The sequence below is a fragment of the Myotis brandtii genome, unplaced genomic scaffold (genome assembly GCF_000412655.1).
Source record: "Myotis brandtii unplaced genomic scaffold, ASM41265v1 scaffold99, whole genome shotgun sequence".
NCBI lineage: Eukaryota > Metazoa > Chordata > Mammalia > Chiroptera > Vespertilionidae > Myotis > Myotis brandtii.
The window spans coordinates 3,226,182-3,245,840 of NW_005372121.1; the positions used below are offsets into that span (position 1 = coordinate 3,226,182).

The 19,659-nt window shown below is 40.3% G+C and overlaps 1 protein-coding gene across 1 annotated transcript in view; it reads left to right on the top strand.

Annotated features, from left to right (window-relative positions):
• CLDN11 (claudin 11) overlaps positions 1-6,901 on the top strand; it is a 15,980-nt gene extending 9,079 nt beyond the window's left edge. Inside the window, exon 3 of the mRNA XM_005886571.2 lies at positions 6,469-6,901. Within this exon, the coding sequence (XP_005886633.1) occupies positions 6,469-6,701 (233 nt within the window). The 3' untranslated portion in view covers positions 6,702-6,901. The remainder of the gene's footprint in view (positions 1-6,468) is intronic.
• The last annotated feature ends 12,758 nt before the right edge of the window (positions 6,902-19,659 follow it).

Below are 19,659 nucleotides of genomic sequence, written 5' to 3' on the forward strand. Positions count from 1 at the left end.
CCAGCAGCAGCAGGCGGGGAACCTTGGCTTCCTCCATCACTGGAGGAAGCAAGCCTCCTGTTCGCTTCAGCTGCCTGGCTGCCGGCCGCCATCTTGGTTGGCAGTTAATTTGCATATCGCCCTGATTAGCCAATGGGAAGCATGTCGGAGGTATGGTTAATTACCATGTTTGTCTATTATTAGATAGGATGGGCACAGCAATGCCTTCTTCTGAAGTTGGTAAGAATAGTGAATTGACATATGTAAGTTTTTTTAAAAAAATGAATTTATTGGGGTGACATAGGGCCACAAAACCATATGGGTTTCAAGTAAACAACTCAACAAAACATCATCTGCACACTGCATCGTGCACCCATGGCCCAAAGCAAAGTCTCTTTTTGTCCCCATTTATCTTGCCTTTGCCCACCTCCACCTATCCCCCACCCTCTTGCCCTCTGGCTATCACCACACTGTTGTCTGTGCCTATGGTTTATAAGGTTGTTTTTTGCTTAATCTCTTCACCTTTTTTCATCCAGCCCCCCAAGTACCCTCCCCTCTGATAGCTGTCAGTCTGTTCCATGTATCTTGGCCTCTGTTTCTATGTTGTTCGTCACTTTATTTTGTTCATTACATTCCACATATAAGTGAGATCATATGGAATTTGTCTTTCTATGACTGGCTTATTTCACTTAGCATAATAATTTCCAGGTCCAGAGTATAGAGATTAATAGCTGGAGTTTTTTGCTTATCTATAATAATAAAAGTGTAATATGCTAATTAGACTGGATGCCCTTCTGGACGACCTTCTGGACGAAGCCAGGGCTGCGAGGGAAGCCTGGGTACCGGGTGCCTGCCAGTGGCTGGAGTGAAGCCCAGGTCCTGGGTGCCTGCTGGCAGCCAGAGGGAAGCCCAGGTCTGGGTGCTAGAGGGAAGCTGGTGCCAGCAGCCAGAAGAAGGAAAGCCTACTCTTGCACGAATTTCGTGCATTGGGCCTCTAGTCCCATTATAAAAAGCCACATTAAGCTACCCAGCTGAAAACACTCAGTCTCAGTTCTGATTCAGTCTAATGCTCATCTCACTATAAGTTAGAAAGTACTTGATTTGGGTCTTTCTTGGGGAGATGGGGTAGGAATGGAGAGAAAGGAAATGTATTTTCCTTCTTAATGGAATCCTTTCATCTTCTCTTCTTCTTTTTAAAAATATGGTCCCAGGAATCCTATTTGTATAGGAAAAAAGTTGTTTTAACTTGGAGCTTACAGGTTAATAATGAAACTGTAGTAAAATAAATGGCATGTGCAAATGTGGGACAGATTGAGCTGTTATGCATGCAGAATCAGAAGTCTTATGGGAATGGGAATTCTTGGGTGTTGCCCTTAATTGTGAGGTCTTAAGAGAATTGTTAGAAAAAGTCTTCCTCCAAACTCATTAGTTTTATACAGATAAATCCCTAATTTAAATCAAATTTCATATGGATAATGGACAGGATGTGGCATCTTAGTATGGTTGTGGCTTAAAATGATCTCATCAGTAAAATTGGAGGAATTAACTGCTTTATGAGGTCTCTGGTGTCTCTAAATTCTGTGTTTAAAATGAACAAGTAACCATGAGACGGGCTTTTAAAAAAGGTTATAGGAAAAAAAAGATAATGATGTGTGGAATAGAAAGAAAGGGGGAATGTGCTGAAAGCAGGCCAGGAAAATAATGTACTCATATATTCCATTGACTTGATGATTGTTGTAAAAATTAGATAGTCATAAAAGTCTACATAAGAGGAATATGCCTTTTGGCAGCTATGTTTTCTTACTAGTAAGTCAAAACTTAGAGAATGATAAATGGAAAATAGAGAAAACTTTTTTCTAGATTCAAATGATAAGGAAACAACTAATAAATATGAATCTAACCAAAGCTCATTAGATCTCTTGTTGCCTTGAGTTAACTGGCCTCTTTGTGAAAAGCTGATTGCTATTTAGATTGTATGTAATAATACCATCGATTGTAGAAGACGATGTTCAATACATTGTAAAATGTTAAATGGAGGAGGATTCAAATAAATTTTTATTATGGAAAATTCCAAACATACACAGAGTAGAGAGAATAGTCTAATAAACCTCCATGCACCCAAACTTATTCTAAAAATTGATCAAGTCACAGCTGACCAGCTTCAGCCATGTATTTCCCCTTTTCTTCCAGTCCCTAGATTCTTTTGGAAGCAAATCTCAGCTATAATATCAAGGAAGATTTTTGTCAGTATTACTAATATAAGTCAGATTAATTTAAGTGATTTTAATGAAAATATTGCTTTCTGTTAGAAATGATGCTTTCAGTCCTTCCAGTGCTTCATATTGAAAGTGACAAAGCCTGAGAATAGAGGTGCTCAGGGCTGGAGGAAGAAATATCCATCAGGTGTTCTTCTGTCTTTCTGCGCCTGTTTGTCTGTCTGTCTGTGGTGTGGCTTTCTCTTTGTTGTTACTCCAAACATACGTGTACCAATTTTATTTAATTTCATCACACTTATTTATCATCTAATTCTTAAAGGGACTAAAAACTACACTTAACATTTCATTGCTCTAAAATTATTTTATTATCCCAAATATTTTCTGTGTTTGGCTACATCAAGATCATTGCTAACTTTTAATAAAGGTGTATTCTATTAATTAAAGAACACCTTTGTATCACATTATTTGAAACTTATCAAGAGAGGCAAACAATTTTATTCAATGAAGAGCAAGGAATTTTACTTGTAGAGGACTCAGTCCAGGTGAATCTATATCTACACAGTGAAGCTTTTTTCTCCCTTCTCTCCTTTTGTTTTTGAAGCTAAGAATATCCCCAATTTTCACCTTGTACTCTCCCCACAAAAGGCAGATTTTTGCCCCCGGTACAGTTAACTATTCCATTTGCTGAAGGTAGAAAAGAAAACAAATTGAAAAATCAGTATTAAAACTCCCTTCTCCTGTTTTTAGAGACTTAATTTAAAAACACATTCTGTTGACATAAGAGAAAAGCAATGAAAATTCCTTTTATGTTTCTTCAATATTCTTTACCTTATAAGTAACTGTGACTTTTAAAGAAAAACATTTACAGAGTTTTTCTTAAGTAACAAGAGGACCATTACAATTTCTCTCTCTCTCTCTCTCTCTCTCTCTCTCTCTCTCTCTCTCTCTCCCTCTCTCTTTCAGGTCTTATATGTCTTTAAGAAAGTTAAAAATTATTGCCAGTTCTATTGGTTCACATCTTTTAGTTGAGTAATGACTTGACTTGGATTTTTAACTTTATTTATTAAAATAGATCTTTTTTTCCCTTCCAACCACTGCTGAAATTGACTAAATTCTCCTTTTTTAGTTTGTAAACATTCTTCACTGTGAGTTCAATTGAAGGTCACTGTTTCCAGTGAACCTCTCATTTCCTTTCATGTTGTGTGGCGGTCTGTCATCTTTTAGTGGTTTTGATGTGGTTCATCTTTGAGAGCCACAGGAATTCCACCCAGAGTTCATTTATCTGCTAGGAAATAAAGAACCTGCTGGTGCACATTTGCCCTGTTTTGCCTGGGTTATAAAAGAAGGCAATCTTTAATGAGGTAAGTCATGAGTAACGTATAATGATTTTGGAAGTCAGTTTTGGTGTGAACAAAGTGGAAAGTAGACTTGAAATGAGACCACCTCTCATTCATCTGTCTGTCTGTCCATTTATTCACCCATCCAGTCCTATAGGTTCATTATTTAAATGTTTAGACATTTTCCTGATTTTTCCTTTTTCTAATGAATTATATTGGAATAAAATGTAAAACACTCAAAACACTCAAAATCAAGATTGATGATTACTTTTGCGATATTTATTGAGCCTGATTCTTTCCCTCTATGAAGATAACCTTGTTCATTTAGTTTGCTTAGGAAAAGGGGAAGAATTAAATAAAATGAGAGGTAATTTCTAATCTTATTCTACAAAATCTAAACCAAATCTGAAAGTTAGGTTAGGTTTACATGAAATGTGGGGAATGCTTGTGTGTGTGTTATGTTTAAATATAAAGAATAAAAAAAATAAAACTTAATTTAACCATAAGCATATGCCACTGTTTGGAAGCCAGTTAACTGTTATAGGCAATATTGGTTTGATTGAACCAAATCAGTTGTTTGGGAATCACATCATTTTTTCCTATGGAATTCAGCTTCACTCTCCCCCCCTTTCCCTTCTAATCACGCTTGGGTGTTTGGAAGCCCTATTTTGCTGTCTTTGCCCATAGCAGATGAGTTCTCACTTGGGGGTCTAGGGGTTTGTAGCTGGGTTGTGTACAAAGACTAGAGCAGTTCTCTCTGGCCAAAACACTCTAGAAGAGGATTCTGTCTCTTGCTCTGATAAAGAAAAAAGGCTTTTATCTGTGCCTCGCTGAGAGCATGACCATGACAATAGCCAAGCAGTTCCCAAGAGTGCCGGATTTGGAATCTGTGGCCAGAAAAAGAGAAAGAAAAAGACTTTCCCCTGTATCTCAGGTGTTGAAAGCCCTGGGCTGGAAAGGGAAGATTTGATTAGCACTGGTCTTCTTGAGAACATTCTAGTCACAGAAGGAAAATACATCTCATGGTATCGTATACAAAAATATTACAAAAGCTGGCATGATTGGGCTCACTCTTTAGGAAAAATGCATCCATTAGAATACGGATGGATTTTAGCTTTTTAGGTAGTCTATATAAACTTATATATGTGAATAGTTCACAATTAATGGAATGAATTTAGGCTGTTATCCAATTTGAGCCATTCACACTCAAATTTACTTTTCCCTCTGACTTCTACTTGGGATCTATACTTTTAAAGGATAGGAATCACATCTATTTAGGTGTATCTAAACCCAGCTTATGTGGGTGTAGACTTAATCTGTTTTCAACAAAAACCTATGTCATAAGCTACACAAAAGGAAATGTGATAGTTTAAAAGGACTTTGAGAATGGGTAAAGCTTTTCTTTAGTTTAGAACTAATATATGGTGCTGTTAGATTTGAGTGCTGTGTCAAAGAAAAATTATATTTCTTCTCTGTGGGTATAGAGGGAAGTTAGAAAATCACTCAGTATGAGTAGAAATCAGAAGAAGCTTGCTGAGTTGAAAGTGACAAGGTAGCAAACATTGAAATGCCTTTCTAGAATTTATTGAAGGCTTTATGGCTAACTATTGGAAACCTCATTATTGTTATTATTTATTATTATTATTTTGATCTGTCAACTTTAATATGCCATTCTAACTTAAAGCTTTAACTCATATTTCTGTCCTGCTTATAGTTGTGAAAAATTAGATGCTAACAAAGGAAGTTATGGAGTTACTTTGTCTAGAGCTGTGTTTTTCAGTATAGTAGCCACTAGCCACATGTGGTCATTTAAATTTAAATGAATTAAAATTCAGAATTAGCTTTTTCAGTCTCACAAGCTTTATGAGAAATGGTCAAAAGCTCAGGTAGCTCGTGGCTAACCTATTTGACAGTGCTGGCCTAGAGGTTTAAAAGAGTTTCAAGTCTTTATAGGCTCCTGCCTGCCCTTGTTTTGCTACTTTGTTTAGGAGGAGGGGAAAAACTAAATGAGATAGAGGTGATTTCTTAACTTATTCTTTAAAATCTAAACCAAATCTGAAAGTTAGATTGGTTGGTGCAAGACCATACATTTCTACCATTGTGATCTATCACAGCAAATATTATTACCATAAAATCCTTGGATGGGTAAACTCTTTTGCTCTAAGAACTGTTGATTGGTGTGTTGAGATTTTTGTGATTGTGAACAGCATAACACAAATGTAAACTCTTAGCTGAGACTCCACGGATGTCTAGCAATAATTCACCACAGTAAGAGAATTTTCATAGCTTTTTTAGGTCTTTGTAATGTGCACTGACTAAATTGAAAAAAAAAAATAGAGTAGGAAATTGAAGTGGGCACTGTCTTGATTCTTATTTCTGGATAGATCAGGGCGTCCAGTCATTCCACTGGTATACACTGAGCACATACCGGGTGCTTCATACAGACTGAGCTAAACACTGACTTTACAAAGATAAGACATGTTCCCTGCTGTCAGGGAACTCAGTACTTGGAATGGAAAATAGACATGTAAAGAGATAATTATAACCCAATTAGTTAAGTGCAATAATAGAATTATAACTATAGATATATAAAGTCAAGATATGTAAAAAAATATAAATACGTATTTTTGGACTTAAGTGATTTATTACTAGGTTTTTACATTGGAGTTCTTTGTCCCTCACCTGTTGAAAAAGTAAGGACCTCGCAGTTTGACACTTGCTTTTGGTCAACTTATTCTACAGATGCAAACCTTTAGGTTTAGATTGCAGCACGGTGGGGGGTGGGGGGGGGCAGAGCTGTGTGTATGGAGTTTTCTGGAGCTGGTTGGAAGCCAGAGGCGTGTGTGTGTGTGTGGGGAGGGGTGAAGTGTCTTCTGCCCACAGCGCTTGGTGTGTGATGGGTATGCCCGCTCACAGCCTTCTCCATGTCTCCCCAGCTCTCTGCGCCATTGTTGCCACCATCTGGTTCCCTGTGTGCGCCCACCGCGAGACCACCATCGTGAGCTTTGGCTACTCCCTGTACGCCGGCTGGATTGGTGCCATTCTCTGCCTCGTGGGTGGCTCTGTCATCCTCTGCTGCTCTGGAGATGCGCAGGCCTTTGGTGAAAACCGTTTCTACTATTCTTCGGGCTCCAGCTCCCCCACTCACGCCAAGAGTGCCCACGTATAAGAGAGCTGCCGGCCTGCCCACGGAGGTGCTGTAGATGCTGGGCCCAGGGCCCTAGGTTTGCTCACCACAGATGGGAGAAGCCCATTCCTCTGTCAGGCTCCGAAGCCAAAGGTCTAGAAAAGCATCCTGTCTGGCATTTTGTAGTCTTAACACCCTCTCCCATTTTGTTGCCTTAAAAAATAAATCTTTAGCTCAGATAATGCCCACACGGTTTTCTCATGGTTTTGCCCACTGTTAGCTCTAGGGCATTCTTTTGTTGCCCGTAAAAATTACACCTCTATGTATTTTCGCTCTCTCTCTTTAAATTTCAAACATCTTGCAAACATTGCTGAGTTGGGTATGGGGGAGAGAAAGAAAAGACACTTTTCAAACTGTTGTTACAGATGACACTGGGAGCCTCATAAAGATGCCTCTCTGTTCCCTGCCTCCTCTTCAGCTCCGAGGTCACTTAGTCATAAGCTAGAAAAAGATAGAATGGGGACATGGGCTGGGGGAGGGAAGGGAGTCCTGGAACTTTCCCTCCAGGGGAAAGTTTCCCTTTTGTAAGTTGAGGGCAAAGGGTGGGGTTTTTTTTTTTTTTTTTGTGGAACTTTCCCTCCAGGGGAAAGTTTCTCTTTTGTAAGTTGAGGGCAAAGGGTGGGGATTTTTTTTTTTAGTTTGTGATTTTACATTTATCTGTACATATTTTTTCAAGATTGATCATTTTTATAACCACGGTTTTCCTGAAATTCTCAGCTCAGTATGAAGGAATTGAACCAAATAGACTTTCATTATATGATACATAACAGCACACGTAAGTATAACTCTAACTGGCATTCCACAAAATGTTTTTGATTTCTAGTTTGTCTGATGTACTTTTTAATTCTACACATGCATATACTTCATCTTAACACATTTTAAAAGCTATTTTGCCCTGTCTCTGTTTTCATTGTTAGCCATCTGGAAGTGACTATTGTTTAACACAAATTGTACTGTCGAATTTGGCTTTACGGGTGTAAACACTGACGGCGAATCAGTATCTGAGACCCCAGACTCTCCACACACTCATGGTGCATTTTGTTCTTCAAGTGAAATCTGTGCAATAAAATAACAGACTGTCTGCAAAACTGGCCTTTAGTATTCTGTTGTATCCAGAGGTATCGCATAGTGACTGTAAACAACTAGTGGGGGAAGCCCATTCCTCTGTCAGGCTCCAAAGCCAAAGGTCTAGGAAAGCATCCTGTCTGGCATTTTGTGGTCTTGACAGCCCGCCCCCATTTTGTTGTCTTAAAAAATTGACTTCATTAGTCTCTGGTACTTTATAGGGAACCGGATCAGTGATGCAAGAACAAGTCATTCTGCACCGCCTTGAATAATAAGTTATATTTTCCTCACTATATCATGGTGGTAATGTGAGGTCATAGAAGTGTAACATAGATGCACTCATTTCTTAAGTGGAGTGAAATTAGTGGCATCTTTAAGTCATATATGAATGGGCAGCAATCAGAAACCAGGTGTCAAGCATACACTTTTTACATCTACTTTGAGCCCTTAGTAAAGGAATTGGGTAGGTATGAACAAGTATAAAAACCATTTTATTGGACCTTTAGGTAATAATAATCAAGTGCATTTTGTTCATAGATATTTGAAAATTTTGGGCAAAGACAGACACATTGAGTTGATTTTTGTTTGTTTTCTATTCCAGAAACTCTGTCAAGCTGTGATTCTGCTCCAAAAACACAGATTATAACCCATTCTAGCAGTATTTTTCCAACAATACTAATTTCATTAGCTGATAGTCTGATAATTGGCAAACATTTCCTCTTTGGAAATATCCGCTTTGGCTCATCATTATTGCAGATATTTGTGTACATTAGGAGATTATAACCTGGTGGAAACTATTTCCCAATTACTTATGCAGAAAAGATAATCATCATGTTGATCAAAGTATTTGCTTGTTATGATATCGTTTTTGTAAGGACACAAGTCATGTGATTATATGGAGGACCCTCCTTAACTCAAAAACTCATCAGGTGATAATGATTGTGACCATGAATGGAGCAAAGGTGTTGGGGAATGGGGTGGGCATGTACCAGTAAAGCTTTGGCCCCATACCCCCTCTCCTTATAACCACCAGCTTGAATCAGAGTGTCGAGTCTCTTTCCTCTCCTCTTGCAGATGGATGTGCCCACTCAACCCCCTCCTTCCCTGAGGCTGCTGCTTGCTTTCTCATGGGAGGAGGTGTGTTACATGAACCCCACTTTTCCCTGTAGCAGAAGAGACACCCCAGATCTCTCCTAGATGACCAAATTAGGGAATTCCATTTTGTAGGTCATAACTCCAGTGTGGGAAAGAGAAATATCTATCTGTTCAGGAGAAATATACTAGGAGCCATATATGTAATTTAAAATTTTCTAGGGCCAGTCTTAAGAAAACTAAAAACAAACAAGTAACATTCATTTTAATGTATTGCATGTAATCCAATACAGCCAAAATATTATATTAATATGTAAACAATTATTAGTGGGATATTTTACACCTTTCTTTTTGTTTGAAATCTTTAGATTCTTGTGTATATCTGACCCTTACAGCACATCTCAATTGGCTGGCCACTCCTTAAGTGCTCAGTGGCCACATGGGGCTTGTGGCTATTGGATCGGACAGCACAGCAGGTCTGCCTCAGTAACCACAAAGAGGGATTCAGCCTTGATGATTTTGTCTACTCTTATTAGAGCTCCATTAGAATTTGGCAATAACAGTGTCAATAATAGTCACCTGGTGAAAGACAATGACTCTGATCGCAGGTAAAATGGCAGACCCAAAGTGCTCTACCTGAATAATAGGGAAAAGGGAACTCATGTTCTTGAGACCTGTTAGTGCCAGGAACTTCACACCTTTAAGGATTCCACAGTCCCCGTTGTATAGGTGAGGAAAATGAGATTTAGAGAGTTTAGATTGTCAAGGTCAGATAGCCACTCTATAGACTTAAAATTCTATGTAATTCTAACTCTAAAGCCCTAGTTCTCCAACTCAAGAATCACTAGTATAAAGACAGATAAAATGCAGATTCACCCTCTTCACCTCCAGAGATGGACTCTGGGTGGGAACCCCCAAATCTGCATTTTTATTGCATGCCTTCTGGTTCTGATGAGGTGGTCGCCATGCCACACTTTGAGAAGCAGTGAGGGACAGGCTTCTTCTCATGCCTGTCCGTAGTGCAGCCATTCCCCTCTTTTGTCCTGGCTGGTCCTCAGCACGGAGATGACTTTGAGAGTCACATCCAGCTTCCCTCCGCTCCGGCTTATTCTGAAGAGACCGCATGCAGGGGATCTTTGAGTTGAAATGGACCTGATTAGCTCATGCTTTCCAAGAATTGAATGTAAACCAAATTAGAGAAAGAATGCTTCAAGGGAATCTCTGAATCTAGGGGTGCTAGTTACAAGACGGCAACAACAAAAAAGGAGAAGATTGTGTACTGAAGAATACAAGTTACAGATTTGTGCTGGATTGGTGGTGTGGGATAACAATAGAACAAGGTTTGGTTGTATCTTGCCCTGTGTGTGTGTGTTTTTTTTTAAATTTCAAACGTGCGTGTCAGTGTTTCTCTATACACTGTACACAGTGTGAACTGCACCATCTTAAATGTTTGGCAGGACATTCGTGCTCATGACATCACATGCTGGGAGGACAGGGAGGCCACTGTGGGGCTGGCCCCGGGGAGAAGCAGCCTCAGAGCTGCCATTGAGATGTCCCCACAAAAGAGTGTGTGACGGCCAGATGTGCAGCCGAAGGAGACTGGACCGGGATTGTGGGGGGAACATTGGCACATGCTGCTTGGGCCTTGAATAGCAGCTCTTGAGGAATCTATATTTCTCTACCTCGACGCAGACTCTGAGAGCTCAGGCTTTGTGGCCTGTGGCTGGGGGAGGGGATGGAGACGGAGGGACCTGTCACTGCTCCGTGCCCCATTGTTGGAATGAAAAATGTGGAAATGTTAAGCCACTTCTAGAGGGTTGTGGGAGGTAAGCATCGCTTATGCTTCACGTCCAAATTACCTCCCAAAGAGCAAGGAACATCAGTGCTCACAGCCTGGGGCGTTCTTTAAGTAAAATGGTTATTTCTCTTCTGTTGAGTGATATACAGCTTTGCTTTTCAAACGGTAAAGTGCATACAGATCATCCGGGGACCTTGCTAACATGCAGATTTTGACCCAGCAGATCTGGGATTCTGCATTTCTGACAGCTCTCAGGGGATGCTGATGTTGATCTAGCCTCACAACTGGAGTAATAGAGGATTTTTGAACACTGTAAAAAAATACAAATAAGAAAATAAAACGTACCCATCATTTCATCATTAGAGTGATTTCTTTTTTATATATTCTTGGTCATCATTTTATTTTAAAACAAAACCGTTAACACATTCTACATAGAGTTTTGTAACCTGCTTTAAAAAATCTTTTTATATGTAGAGAACACTTTCTATCTCTTGAAGTATTTTTCTAAAACAACATTTTTAACAACTGCATAATCTTCCATTGTTTGGACGTACCATGGTTTAGTCAAGGAGTTCCCAAGAATATCGTGGTTATCCTGATACCCTTTTAAATTTTTTCTAAGTAATTTTGCCATGAACATCCTTATAGGTAAATCTTTGCACATACACATGGTGATCTCTTTAACATAAGTTCCTAGAAAGGAATTGTTGGACTGCATATTCCAGAAGTGTTTTAAGAACAGTTTATTGTCTTGCTGGGAGGGGGTTCCTGGCTTCCCCCAGCTCCTATAATAGAATGCAATATATCAATTTAATATGTTGTTTTTTAAAGTTATTTGAAATATTTAAAATTTCAGTAATGTTGGTATGGGATTATATAAGAAAATACTTATACTAGCCCTGGCTGAGTGGGTCAGTTGGTTGGAGCATTGTTCAGTACACCAACAATGATTGCAGGTTGCAGGTTTGATTCCTGGTCTGGGCACATACCTAGGTTTCGGGTTTAATCCTGGGTTGGGTGCATACGGGAAGCAACTAATTGAAGTTTCTCTCTCATGTCCATGTTTCCCTCTGTCTCTTTCTCCCTTCCTCTATCTCTAAAATCAATAGAAACATATCCTCAGGTGAGGATTAAAAAAGAAAAATAGCTATAATAAATGGTTTACAAAAAAATGTCAAAAGTATTTATGATAAGAGAAAAGGTATGAAGTGGGAAGGCTGGGGTTTGAAGTTCAGCCTGCTCCTCATTACAATTCTGCTTCCATCCAAACAGGAGCATTTATCTCCAGGAGACCTTGTTGGGGGTCGCTCTGATGCCAACAGCCCTTGGTTAGGAGTGTGAAACTCTGGGAGTATTGATAGCTAAATCCTTGTTCTTTATTTTATTTGTCCCCCTCCCCCCTCCCTAATCTACTAAACATAATATATAGAGACAAAGACAAAGCTGGGTAGAAATAAATCACTTGCTCATTTCCCCAAGCCTTCTAGACAATAATCCTGTGCTTACTGGTAAGCTAGAAGGAAAAGTCACCTGTGCTGTCTTGCTGCCTGGTTTTGCTTATGCATGTTTCAAGTAAGGGTCAGAAAAAATGCACATAAAGGAGACGCTTCAGAGGCATGAGGAGGCCCAGGACTGCTGGAGACGAGAGAGCATTTGGACAGGGTAGCCAGGTCCTGTTGGGTGTCAGCTTTGGCTTCCAGAGAGCAGAACATTCCCAGCACACAATCAGAAGACCTGCAAGTGCTTCTGTTCCCCCAAAGCCTTCCTCTCTTGCCTTGGCCTTTTCCAAACTAGAGCACAACTCAGATTTGCCTCCATTGCAGAGAGTCTAAGCAAGGACCTCAAGCCATTCCGTGGTTCCAGCCCCACGGAAAAAGGTGAGTCTGGGAAAGTGAGACCATATGCATAGGGAAGTAGAGGCAAAAACAGAAAAAAAGAAAAGAAAAAGAGAAAGGGAGCCTGGTTCCATTGTTTCTGAGGCCAGCTTCACAAATGCGCTTTGGTTATACACGCATTCCTTTACTTTTCCTAGTCCAGTTCTGTCAATTACAACCAAAACAGGTCTGACTAGGCAGTGGCCTACACGTAGGTCCCACGGTGCCCATGTCGGTTTTCTCCTCTTCCTTTGGGGTCTTGACCTTCCTCCTTTGCCACAATGAAAGGTCCAGGAAATGGGTGTGTGATCCAAGTCAGTTCCAATAAAGTGATTCAATAAAGTTCTCTCCTGGCATTTTTCAAACTGAAATGAAGGAAGGACCCCTTTCTCTCCAGGTAGGAGAGCTTCTAGGATCTGTGGTGTCGTTCACCCTATCTGGTGGAGAAGCCTATCTGTACGAAGGGAGAGAAAGGGAAGAAAAGAGAGAAGGATGGCAGGGGCCCAACAACATTCAGGTCTCTAGTTCTATGCGGTCCTGCAGCCAGCACCATCGTGTTTGGTCAAAGCTGGTCTTAGCTGGGGTACTGTCACTTTTAATAAAAAAAAAATTCTCCTAAGAGAGGGTCACTTGAACCATTTGGTTTAGACCTCAAGCCTGAGGCAGTCTTATATTTGTGGTAAATTTAAGCAGGGTAGAAGACTAAGGTTTTTTATCACTAATGTTTATCCTGACTGAAACCCATAGACACCCTCCTCCCCACCACCACAGTTCTCCACTCCTCCCCACCCCCAACAAACTCTTAAAACTTTGGGCATCTTAAAATGGGCTTTATAAGCATCTGCTAAAATTGTGTCATTTATATATTCATCCATTGATTCATTTGTTAATTAGTGAAGCGAACATTTAATGAGCATTTGCTTTGTGCCAGCCATGCACCAGCCACCAGGTAGAAAAAAGAAGCACAAAGCTCTCAAATAATTCACACAGTCTAGCGGTGTAGTCGGGTATATCATGAACAATGGTGCTGTCAGCTTCTTATCATTGTCGTCTTTAATCTACTTCGGAAAGTTACACCCTGACCGAGAGGGGAAAATAAAATACCAATAGAAGCCCATTACTGCACAGATTAAAGATAAGAGTTTACAGAATATTTAATGTATAAAGGGCAAATTGACTAGGTTTTCTCGCAAGCTTGCACCTTTTTAATAGGTGTTGAAAGTCAGCCAATCCTTATGCTCCCTAAAGTCTATCGATTTAATCATGAACAAGACAGTGAGGAATCGACAGAGAAGTGCCATCTCCGGGCTGCTGTACAACGTCCCACTAAGACTTTCTGCAGAGGAATATGTTGCTTTTTCTTAGGGCTGAAATTTACTTGGAGGCATCAATCTTTTGCTTGTCTAAATGATTTAAAAACTCCCTCTCCAGTTGACAGAGATAATCTTTTATTGTGATAGGTGCAATAGAAACAGCCGAATCAGCTAGCACTGACATGCACATAAAAAGCATGGCCGGGTACAGTGAGCAGAGTAAAGTGGAGACTTGAAGCAGTAACCCCCATGCTGGGGACTTTAGATGGTCTGAGTGTATTGAACTATTCCAAAGAAAAATATGAAGAATATTTTTTTTTCATAATCGATTAAAAAACAAACAATAAAAACGACAATCTAGGCTTTATGGAGTTACTAATATAGGTATCACAGGAGCTATTTTATGAACTCCATTTCACAGCCTGTAAAAGTTTGGCCTTCCACAGTCTTCGCCTAGTATGGTGGTTTTGCTTCAAAAAGCCCTCAGGAACCCTGGCTCCTTCCAACTCACTGTTTCACCAACCCTACAAGGTGGCTCTTGAACTCAAGGTCTAAAATGGTAGAGTCTACATCACAGGTGGAAAAAAAATCAAAGGCCCAAGTCCACTATCTCCTGGGATGGCTCTCTGAAGCTGCCACAGGAATCTGCTTGCAGTAAGTCACATGGCCACACCTAGCTGCAAGAGATGCTGGGAAATTGTCTTTATCAGGGCTTGCCACATAATTGGTGGTGCCAGTGTAATATGAAAATGTGGAGCTCTCTTTTGATTTGTCATGGTGTGTGGTTTTTTTTTCCCTATTAAATGTTCTAAGTGAAGAAAATTGAAGTTTTAAATTACTAGCATAATTTTACTATTTTTCTTTATACTATGCAATGTCTGCTTTAAATGTAAATATAAGAGTGCTTCACTTTTATGTGGAAACAACCAAAATTCCACAATTTGAGCTTGGTAGCTCCTACATGTATTAGCATTTATTTCTTATTAGAACAGTGGAAACACTGAATAAGACTAACTCAATTGCTTTTTATTTTACTTCTCGATGTGTACACATTCTGCCAACATTATCTTCAGCTACTGATGAGTAAGGAAACGAAAAGGAACTATAAATGGCATTATCTTTCCCTTCCCTTCTAAGTCATCACTTTCAGTGTAAAGTTGTTTATTAAACAGGAAATTTACACAAGGATATGATAGGGTCCTTGGTCATTTATGCTTCTTAGAACTCCATTGCCTTCTTTTTGTATTTGAAGCAAATTGTGGTTTGAACGGTTCAGTGTGGTCTCGGGACTGTCGGTGCACCTGCTTACTCAGTGTCTTAGTCTGTTTGGGCTGCTCTAACAAAATGCCACAGACTAGGCAGCTTATAAACAGCAAACACTTGTTTTTTGCAGTTCTGAAGGCTGGAAGTCTAAGATCAAGGCAACAGCATGGATTGCCTGGTGAGGGCCTCTTCCTGGTCCACAGCTGGCAGGCTCTCCTGGTGTCCTCACATGGTGGAATGGGCAGGGGAGCTCTGTGGGGCTTCCTTTATAAAAGCCTTAATCCCACTTATGAGGACTTGACTTCCAAAGGCCCATGTCCTAATACCATTGTGTGTGGGGCTTAGGATTTCAACATATAAATTTGGGGGGGCGGGAGGGGTAAAAAACATTCAGTCCATAGCACTCAATCATAGACATAGCACATACTTACCTTTGAACTTGCTTAGAGTCTTGCCGAACTCCCACACATCATGGGTGCACCAGAATTCTATGCTCACGAGGCACTCTGAATACTCTATGCAAATAGAGTGGCAAGAAATGGTGAGCACGTGTATTGCACGAGAATTTTCTCTGCTCACACTCATGCTCCATTGTTCCATTATACTTCACTTGCAACACACAAGTTAGATGATAAAATTCTTAAAAATTTCAAGGTGACAGTAGATAATGAAACCAAATGTGGGGTCCTTCTGCTTGCAGGGCCTGTGAAACTATACAGGTGGCATGTTCATGAAGCCAGCCCTGGCCTTTCCTCCTACTGGCTCTGTGCCAGGTAAATTTTTTATTAAGTCTGCAAGAGGAAGAGAAGGGGTTTTCAGAGAAACTTGTAGCCTATGTCATAACTTCTAACAATTCTATGAGGAGTGTTGCTGTCTCAGTCAGTTGGGACTGCTATAACAAAATACCATGCACTGGGTGGCTTAAACAATAAACATTTATCTCTCACGGTTCTGGAGGCTGGAAAGTCCAAGATCAAGATGCCGGCAGATCTGGTGTCTGGTGAGCACTCTCTTCCTGGTTTGCAGATGGCTGCCTTCTTGCTGTGTCCTCACAATGGGGGAGGGGGGAGACAGAGAGAAAGAGAGAGAGATCTAGTCCTTCTTATAGGACACAAATGTTATCATGGGGGCTTCACCCTCATGACCTTATCTAAACCTTATTACCTCCTAAAGGCCCCACCTCCAAATACCACCACCTTGGAGATTAGAGTTTCCACATACGAATTTTGAGGAGCACACAAACATTCAGTCTATTCAGCTATCAGTATCATCCTTTTTTTTTCCACATGAAGAAACTGGGGCCCAGGGAGATGAAGTAATGAGGCAAGGCCACACAACTAGTGAGAATCAAGGTCAAGATTTGAACCTGTGTCTTCCAATGACAAGACCAGTTCTCATACTGCTACAGCACATTTGGAGTTTATGAAATGACACTAAGTTATGTTTAACAAAATACAGTAGAATGAAAATGTCAAAAACATGCATCTTTCTCAGAGGATATTAAAGAGAAGCATACATTTTACTTAAAATAGAAATATAGAGAGTAGCATACAAGAATTTGTTTAATTTAATTAAAAAATAGATTTTGATTGATTTCAGAGAGGAAGGGAGAGGGAGAGAGAGAGAAACATCAACAATGAAAGGGAATCATTGATTGGCTGCCTCCTGCATGCCCCCCCCCCCCCTCCCCCCCCCCGAGGATTGAGCCTAAAACCTGGGCATGTGCCCTGACCAGGATTCAAACCGTGACCTCCTGGTTCATAGGTTGATGCTCAACTGCTGAGCCATGCCAGCCAGGCTGTTTATTTAATTTTTAAAACAATTCCATGAGTTAGAAGCTATCATATATCCATTTTACAGATGAAAAAACAGAGGCACAGAGAGGTTGAGGAAATTGCCTAAGGTTCCATAGCCAGAATTATAACCCTTGCAGTCTGACTGTAAAGCCTGAAGTATTCACCACTACTCTAGCCTTTGAGTGAAATTTATTCCCTAAGCAAGTGGAATGATTTAATATGGAAAGCCATTTAATGAAAGGACAGATCCAAAATTAGCATAATATTTTTTAACATAAATACTCCCCCAATTAAAAATGTTAGTTCAGTGGTAGGGTTAAATTCTTATCTATAGTCAATTGCAAGTAAAGGGAGCTCAAAGTCTCTATAGAGTGAGGGCTATTGAACATTTCTGTCTCCGTAAAGAGGAAATGTCGACTCATTTTCTCCATCACTACACAAACGGCTTTTCAGGAAATAAGGGGAATTAGCTACCAGAGGGAGTAAACGCTATGGTAGGCTTTGAAGTTCTAATGAGTGACAGAGATCATAATCTGTATATAAAAAGTAAGTCCTGGGGAACACCTTTTTCTAGGTCTGGGCCACGGTACTCACCGGCTTAACAACAATTTCCAATGTTGTTAAGCCGGGATATAGACAGCGTTCAGATCATGGGTTTGGTTTTCAAACAAATGCCAAAATTAGTTAGTAACTCTGTTCTCAGGAAAAAAATCATTTGGCTAAAAAAAAAAAAATCATTGGGCCTCAAAATATCAATCATTCAATTAGGCCTCCTTAGGAAAACAATGTTAGGATTTTTGTACAGAGCCCTTTTGAAGTTAGGCAGCTTTGGCTTAAAATTTTAAAATATGAGAGCATTCTAGGTCAGGAGGCCTTGCTGAGCTACTTTAATCCCACAAAACCCCTAGAAGAGAAGTAGGTAGGGCCTTGACTTTATTTAAAAAATGTTTTTGGCTTCAGTATGGAAAAGAGAGAGCCAGGGTTCTGATTTCCTAGTCATGTACTTTCCCTCTGGGCCCAAGGAGGGTGTGCGAAGCCAAGACCTGGGAGGTTAGCAAAGACTCCTCTGCTGAGGATTGTGAATTTATTTCATAAAAAACAACAAAAGAACCTCGCTCTGTGTCCGGCCTGGTAGCTGCAGTGACCCTGATGGAGGAAGGAGTGGAATTCGTGTCCTTGAGGTCCTTCTCCAAAGCCTGAAGTTTTCCCTGGACAAACCTAATTTTATTTAATAACCCTTTACAGAGTTATTCTCCACAGATGCATTTGAACCCTCCCTGAACCCATGTCTGCTTCAGCTAGCACTGTCACTTGGAGTTAACAAGTTCCATATGTTTACCACCCATGGTGAGAGCAGTTATTCCATTTACTCGTCCTCCAGTTGTCTCTTGTAAGCCGGTTACTTTGTCCCATCAAAGTTCATTTGGTTGCCACCGCATTTTCTCACCTCATCTCCAGGGTCAATTCATGGATCTCAGAACTTGAAAAGGAGCAGCTTTTGAGATGCAATTTCGTGAAGAAGATTGAGTAAACATTCTGCAGTGATTGAAGATCTTGGCACAAGCAAATTAGCTTCAAATGCATCCATTTTCTAATCTGTTAAAGGGAAACAAAAGTTCAGACTTTGAGAGAAGAAAATAAAACGTTTCAATTGCAATATAACAATAAGTGATAAATATGCCTCTAATTTCCCTCTATGCCTCCCCCCCCCCCCCCCCCATGGATTCAAATTAGGAAAGATACTGGAATGTGCCTTTGCCAGAAAATGCCACTAAACTTCTGTATAGTTCCTCTAATACATTTTCTTAGCTGTACATATAGTTCCACATTATTATCTTTCACTCAGTGGTATAGTTTAAATTCTAGGACACCAATATTTTTTAGAGATGATCTCTTTTCCTTTAATTATTACAAAATAAACAGATCATGTTCTACCTCAAAGTTTTTTTTCCCCCTTTTGTGTTTTCCTTCACAATTCTATGCACAAGATTTATGGGCACTTTTCATATCTCTGCTATTAAATCTTATTAGAAAATTTCATTCTGTGAACTTTTATAACTATCTCCTCTATCTCTGATGTACATATGTATGTTTATTTATTACACACACACACACACGCACACACACACACACGTAAATATATATATAGATTTCAGAGAGGAAGAGAGAGGGAGATAGAAACATCAATGATGAGAGAGAATCATTGATCCGCTGCCTCCTGCACGCCCCCTACTGAGGATCAAGCTCTTGACTGTAATAAAACCCGGGACCCTTCAGTCTGCAGGCCGACACTCTATCCACTGAGCCAAACCAGCTAGGGCTAGATGTACATATGTATGTTTAGTTATCTCTATAGATGAACAACTGTATTCATGTATTATGTACAATATAAAATGTACCCTAAATATCCCTAAATATTAAGAGAATGGAAAAAGGAAATAACATTTAAATTTATGTCATACTAGAGGCCCGGTGCATGAAATTCATGCGGGGGAGGGGGGATGTCCCCTCAGCCCAGCCTGCACCCTCTCCAATCAGGGACCCCTTGGGGGATGTCTGACTATCAGCAGTCAGACATCCCTCTCACAATCCAGGACCGTAGGCTCCTAACTGCTCACCTGCCTGCCTGCCTGATCTCCCCTAACTGCCCCCCCGCCAGCCTGATCACCCTCAACCACCTCTGCCTGCCAGCCTGGTCACCCCTCCCTGCCCCCCCCGCCCGCCCGGTCACCCCCCACT